General features: G+C 44.2%; 1 protein-coding gene across 1 annotated transcript in view; it reads right to left on the bottom strand.

The window, feature by feature from the left end:
• Window positions 1-7500, bottom strand: part of sorcs2 (sortilin-related VPS10 domain containing receptor 2) — a 234128-nt gene that overhangs the window by 51716 nt on the left and 174912 nt on the right. Inside the window, exons 4-5 of the mRNA XM_076289193.1 lie at window positions 5202-5366; window positions 1369-1442 (exon numbers count right to left, since the gene is read on the bottom strand). Of these exons, the coding sequence (XP_076145308.1) occupies window positions 1369-1442; window positions 5202-5366 (239 nt within the window). The remainder of the gene's footprint in view (window positions 1-1368; window positions 1443-5201; window positions 5367-7500) is intronic.

Here is a 7500-nt window from a genome sequence, read left to right as displayed (position 1 = left end):
AATCAGGGATAATGAGGGGAAGAACAGAGAGACGCACACAGAAAGAAAGGAAAGAAACAACAAAGAGCGAAATCAAAGAATCGACATCATGACGGACAAATGATGACGATGAAAGACAAGAAGCTGGAATATTAAAATAGGGGGAAACGACAGAGGAGAAGACAAAAGGGGAAGAATAGAGATGGAGGAAGAGAAAAGTGTGATGGGGAAAGAAAAACAACTCGGATGGAGGGAAAGCGCGACGGCCCCCTCGACTGGCTGCAGTGGTGGTGGTGTGGCCTGGGAGGCTACTGTGAGGGGTGACGCACCAGAGTGAGACATAAATCACTCCTGTCCTCACGGTGGCACAGCCACTGATCCCAGAACTGCTGGAGTCACGCTGTTCCCACTCCTCAGTGGACGCAGACACACACACACACACACACACGCGTGCTTCTGTGACCTTCCACACCATATTCAAGGAGAGAGAGAAAGGAGGAGGAGAGAGGAGGAGGAGAGAGAGAAGGGAGGAGGAGGAGAGAGGTGGAGGAGAGAGAAGAGAGGTGGAGGAGGAGAGAGAGAAGGGAGGAGGAGGAGAGAGAGAAGGGAGGAGGAGAGAGAAGAGAGGTGGTGGAGGAGAGAGAGAAGGGAGGAGGAGGAGAGAGAAAAGAGAGGTGGAGGAGAGAGAGAGAGAAGGGAGGTGGAGGAGGAGAGAGGGATAGAGAGAGAAAGGGGAGAGAGTGAGAGGAGAGAGTGACAGATGGAGATAGAGAGAGGGTAAATGGAAGAGAAAAATGGAGGAAGATTAAAAGAAAGAGAGAGAGAGGGAGAAACTGGGAAAGAGGAGACAGAGAAAGGGTAGAGCATTGAACAGAAATAAAAAAGTAAAAATGGTGAAGACATAGTCCCAGAGAGGGACGTGAGAAATGAGAATCTAAAGGAGAAAGATTAAATATAGAGGAGAGAGAGATGAGAGAAAAAGAAAAAAAACAGAGAGAAAGAATGAATCTATGGCAAAATGAAGAGGAATGTAAACAGGGAGAGTGTTACATACACAGAGAGAGAGAGATATACAGAGAAAAAGAGAGATAGAGGGAATAAGAGAAAAAGAGGGATGTTGGAATGAAATGGAGCAGCAGGAATTCTCTATGCTGCTGCAGCCACTGTCTCTGTAGCTGAGCGTAACATTGTGATCTCTACAGAGAGAGAGAGAGAGAGAGAGAGAGAGAAAGAGAGATAGAGAGAGGGGGGGAGGTAGCTGGGATAAGAGAGAGGGATGGCTGGCTCTAAAAGAAATCCCCAGAGTCTGCAGGGATGGAAAAGATGAGAGGAATCTTAGAGAAAAAAAACGACAGAAAAGAGGAGAAGATAAATGAAAACACCTCTCACCAGAACACGCGCTCCTTGGTGACACGCTCCTGCAGGAGCGTCCATTTACGTCCCAAATCACTGGAAACGTACAGCTGCAGGGGAGAGAGAGAGAGAGAGAGAGAGAGAGAGAGAGAGAGAGAGAGAGTTAGAGTTAGAGACCTCATTGAGCACTGTACAGATGCTGTCACATTGTTGGGAGGGCAGCAATATTGTAGCGTTGAAGTCAGCAGTCAGCAAACAAACATAGTAACAAACATCGCAATCTAGCCTGCTAAAATGCCCATTTCACAAGAGGAAGGAGGCTTCACCTATGCAGACTACAAGACTTGTGTATTACAGTTTTTTACAATTGTTTACACACGTTTTCAAAACTCTGTGTCTATTTTTCAAAACTCCACACACAAAAAACCCACAATTGCTCACACAAAATGCAAAATGCCTCAAATCTCCAGTAAAATGACACACAACATTCAAAATGTCAAAAACACATCTTTAAAGCAAACATTCGCCTCACATTTGATGGTAATTTTGATACCATAGAATTAATAGAGACCCAGTCAGACCAATAGTATGAAAAATCAGGAACAGAGTTTATTTACAATGATGCGCATCAAGGGAGAGACAGCATGACTTCACATAAAGATCCATCAGCTGCTCTAACTAGACAAGGAAATAGTTAGAGTTTAAGTATCCTTCCAGGCTGATGGGAGATGGCGTTGGTCATCCCATCTCACGTGGACTACACTGAATCAGACCCTGATTAGTGGCAGCCTGGCAATCCGGAGCAGATAGCTACTGACGCAGCCATGCAGAACAGTGAAACACTGCAAAGTCATAATATTCCTGCTATCTCTAAACACAGTCACACAGAGATATACACAGGGACAGTACAGATATCATACAGTCATTACATAGAATCATACTTTTAGTATCAAAGTGACCCACTAATGAGAAATGGAGAACATTAACCCACATATTGGAATATTGGACATAATGCAGAACATTAAACCATATATTGGAATATTGGACATAAAGTTCTATTCCACTTTCTCTCACATTACAAACACTTTTGTCATAATATGACATTTTGGATACATCATGTACACACTGTTGCTCAAAACCTAAAGCTCTTCTGTCTTAGGCTTTCTATATGTATTTCCATACAAGAGTGAAAGTTACGGTATCAACAAAGAGAAGTTGAAATACACAGTAAAAATGCAAGCAATATTGAAACCAAAAATAGTGATTTTTCCCAAATAATTTGCTGTTGCGAATACAGTATTTTACAGCAAACAAGAAAAAAAGCAAAGAAGAATACAGTGACCACCAGATGTACATGGAGTTTTGAAAACACTGATTTTGTTTTTTTTCCAAAGACAAGTGTGTGTGTGGGGGGGAAAACTGTAATTTTCAAAGTATCTGCATTGGTTCTGAATATTTCAACCGGAAATCCTCTAGGAGCAGATTGAAAGGGTCCATACCTATATAGAGAGTATATCTATTCATAGACCTATACTAAGGCAATGATTGAATGGTGTTCAGTAAAGTAAAGAGTGTTTACACATGTGAAGAGAAAGAGTGAAGCACTGGTGATTTAGTGTGGCATTTTGATGGGTTGTGTTTGAAGAACGAAATCAAGTTACTTCCTGTTAGATTTTTGTGTGTTAGGTAGAAAATTGTGTGTGATGTTTTGCAAAATGTGTTTTAGTCAATTGAAAACTGAGTCAAACACTGAGAATTAGTGTATGGTTTTGCAGATTTGGTGTCGGGTTATGATGTTTGGAGGACATGTTTAGAAAATTGTGTGACAAGCAAAGATTTAGTGTGTAAGCAGTTGAAAAAAACTGTAAGAGCACAATTGTGATACCCCCTCAATCCAAATCCAGTCAAAGCCAAGTGCAACACACACGTAAACAGCAACCACAGCATAAACCATTTTTATTGTGTTTTCCAAGACATGCAGTCAGGCAGGCAGCCCTATAGTAAACATATGCAGCAGGCGTAAACCAGACTGTGGGTCCGTGTAGGTGTCTGGGTGTCTGGCGCTGCTGTGGGTGATTTAATGGCGCGAGGGTGTGAGGGGCCAGTTTCCTTCATCATGTTGAGTGTAATTGTGTGTCCAGTGTGTCCAGTGTGTGCGGGGTCAGACGTGAGGGGGGTTGCAGGTCTACAGGGTCAGAGCACTGAATTTGCTGCTTCATCAGCTCTACATAACCCCTACTGATCCTGATAGGTGTAGGTGTGTGTGTGTGTGTGTGTGTGTGTGTGTGTGTGTGTGTGTGTGTGTGTGTGTGTATGTGTGTGTGTGTGTGTGTATGTGTGTTTGTGTTTTTGTGTGTGTATGTGTTTATGTGTGTGTGTGTGTGTGTGTGTGTGTGTGTGTGTGTGTGTGTGTGTGTGTATGTGTGTGTGTGTTTGTGTGTGTTTATATTTGTGTATATGTGTGTGTGTGTGTGTTAGCATGTGCGTGTGGCTTTCGGCACGTACATCATTGATCTCCCCTCATAATAAATGGACATCGATCTCCCCACAAGAAGCATCCTGCACATCCACTCTACATTCCGGTGGGTGGAACATATTTCATCAATTTAAGCACGCTCACACACTAACACACACACACACACACACACAAGGAGGTATGGACAAACACATACAAACACACACACACACACACATACTGTAGACACAAGCAGGACAGAACACACACAGGGACACACACACACGGTTAGTTATTAATGATAGCGCTTGTGCAAACTGACTCAAGGCGCCAATCTCCATCGACCCAACACTCGAGCATTCCTTCTCTCTCTCTCTCTCTCTCTCTCTCTCACTCTCTCTCTCTCATTGGCTGGAGACAGAGACGTGGTGCCCAGGCGAACTCTGCTCATAAGGCTGATAATTAGCTTGCCGATATGCACAGGCCCCAGCTGCCGCTGTTCAGCCAGGAGCGGGTATTCCACGGGAGCTTTGCCAGAACTGTGAGCCTCGGCACACGCAGGATTGTGCCAAGATAAAATGAAATGAAATGCAGTTTAATAAATGCACTTAATACAATAGGGGCCAGGCTGCCAGGCCCTTCTGAATTCATCAAATCCGACAAACTGCAGCTTCCTCGTAATACACTGCAGATAGCACCACATCAAATCTGTCATTCCAGGCAACACCTCTGCAGGCCAGGTGATTAATAACCCAGCTCTCGCAAGATAATCTAAATGTTTGCTACAGAGAACCAACAGAGGCCAATGACCATCATTCTCTTCTACTTCATCCATCAAGTGTTGCCAGCACTGAGCAAACCCCTTTTTACTGACACCTGTAAAGGGACTATGTGTAGTATCTTTTAATTCAGAGTATGAAAGGATGGGATGGAATAGAAATGGCAACAGAACGTGAAGAAATAAGCATTTTTGATGAAATGTGAGAAACGGCTATGCTCTGCGTTGTCCAGATATCCACCAAGGCTAGCTTGCCAAACAGCTACCTTTGGACCCTGTTCGGACTTTACTCTGTTGTAATACAACTTTGTAAACTCAATGCCATTCAGTGCAAGTCAAATGAAGATCACCATCTCAACCGCAATGGCGCATTCAAGATTCAAGACAACTCAAATCTTATAGAATTCTACTCACAGCCCCTTATACAACAGTATGGCCCCAAATTATTTACTAATTTCCGATTGGACGAGAGGCATTCCATGAGTCATCACGAGTGGCAATATCTCAGGACATCCTCACCTGGGCATTTTACAGCTAGTCGTATTCATTAATGACTTAATTCATTATGAATTCATTGTTAATTGATTAATGTAAGAATAGCATTGATGAGGAGACTCCAGCTCCGGCGTGGCTCACCCTGGCATCTTTGCTGTAGGCCAGCAGCTTGTCCTCCTCCTTGGGGTGGAAGAGCAGCGTGTCCACGCGGAAGTTCAGGGGCTGCCGCTGGAAGGAGGCGCCCTCATCCATGCTGATGAACAGCATGTGCTCAGCCTCGTTGATGTTGTGGCTCACCAGGATCACCTAAACAACAACAACAACAACAACAGACAAACAAACAAACAAAAAACATGTTAAATCAGAACAGAACAAATCCAATTCGTGTCAATGCTTCCTATCTTTGTTGCTGTTGGACCTTTGAAAGAACTGACGGAAATGTCTTCCTATCCGCCTATAATGAAAGGGTTCAAAGGAGAGCCTGTTCAGCTGCTAACTTCATTATTGCTTTCAACTCTGAACTCAAGCTCAAATGCAAGAATCTGATCTTCTTCAAACAATTCTCCCATCTGCTCAGCCTGGCTGCATTGGATCCTAGTATAATGTCTTACTGGGGAGCTATATAGCACAATGAGTCGTATGGAGTGTAGGTCTTTCCTTACATTACAGCAGAGAATAGATGGCAGTATATCCCTCTAGACCTAACAAGAGGAGTGTTAGGTCTTTCTTTACATAACAGCAGAGAATAGGTGGCAGTTCATCCCTCTTTGTCTGATGTATCTGATTAACACTGACAGGCAGCACTTTATTTAACTGAGTATTGACATGAGACAAGAGAGTAAGTTGATGACAGAAGATTAACTGGAGGGGTGAAGGAATCTGTTGAAGCTTACAGATTTCACCGTGTGTTTTTGTGTGGAGGTGTTTTCACAAAAACATACCCTTGGCACAGATTAGAACGACAGAATAACACTGGCCTTGGCATTGACCAACTCTGACAATTTTTGCTAGCAGTAACTCTGACTCGGAAAGTATTCAGTGAGAATCTGAGGTTCACACACACACACACACACACACACACACACACACACACTCACACACACAAACACACACACACACACACACACACACACACACACACACACACACACACACACACTTTCTCAGCCATGCGTTTACTTCGGAGCGTAACGCTAATCAAGGATTTGCATTAGAATCCAGATGACACCACTCTAAGCCCCCGTGGCCGCTGTCGCGACATCCTATCGATTAATCGTTTAACGGTTTATAGACCATAAAATGAACACATTAAATTGGGACCCAGGAGAGAGCGAGAAGGCCGCTAATCACCAAAACACACCAGACAGATGCCGGGTTTTGAGTTGGTGCCGCGATTAAGGCGCAGTGACAATCACACATCTTTTTGATATTTCGCAGATGCAGACCCTCTATAGCTTTGATTCGGGAAACCAAGAAGACCCTTATCACAGTCTAGACTATGCCAGTAGCCAATTAAATGGACTACTATGTTAGGATTCCTTATGTGCAAATGTGTAGTTAAAAGAGAAAAACACAAAGAGGTTTGTGTCAGTACTTCTCTCCCTTAGTGTGTCATTAGGTTTGTGCATAGTTGCGGCCGACTGTGGCTGGGGACTTAATGGGGGACATGGTCAATTAAAGTCTCCCAGTCCGCACGTTTGTTCCCTGGCCAGAGAGCTGTCAGCCAGCCAGAGGGACGGCCGGGGCAGAGAGCTCCTGTTTAAGCCACGGTCACACAGACCTGCTCTCTCCGACCGGCAGAGACGGGCCACAGAGTGTGAGGGGACCACAAAAATAATTAGGTGCTCTCCACGCTCTCAGTCTGTTTGTGTGTGTGTGTGTGTGTGTGTGTGTGTGTGTGTGTGTGTGTGTGTGTGTGTGTGTGTGTGTGTGTGTGTGTGTGTGTGTGTGTGTGTGTGTCTGTGTGTGTGTGTGTGTCTTTGTGGTGGTTAAATAGCTGGGATCACCCAGCCAGTGCGGAGAAGGACGGTGACGAGAATACTAATCCAGCCAAATCATTTCATTCTCTCTCTTTCTCTTTCCCTTTCTTTCTCTCCTTCTCTCTTCCTCTCTCTCACTCTCTCTCCCTCTCAGCTTGCTCGTCTCATGAGAAAAATGACCAAATAAAGGACAAAAAAAAATAATCGATCTTGTTTAGGGAAAGACCGGGTTGCCAATGAACCTCAAAATCTCATTAGTCTCTTTGGCCCCCCCTAAACGGTTCTCTCTCTTTGTAAACAGCTGCAGAGAACATTTATTCCCAGACTAAATGTTGTTACAACGCTCGCCAAGAAGATAAACAACCTTGACCTACTAACCCCTTGTCAATCACGACTGTGGCCCACCATTCTGACTTTATTGGATTAGAAGCCCCGAAACAAACTGCACAGCTGTCTCTGCT

The sequence above is a fragment of the Alosa pseudoharengus genome, unplaced genomic scaffold (assembly GCF_046254945.1).
Source record: "Alosa pseudoharengus isolate Yale_2024_CS ecotype anadromous, Long Island Sound unplaced genomic scaffold, YU_APseudo_1.1 YU_APseudo_1.1_scf_17, whole genome shotgun sequence".
NCBI classification, from domain to species: Eukaryota; Metazoa; Chordata; class Actinopteri; order Clupeiformes; family Clupeidae; genus Alosa; species Alosa pseudoharengus.
Note: the sequence above shows the minus strand (reverse complement) of the source record. Positions and strands in the feature narration are given on the sequence as shown.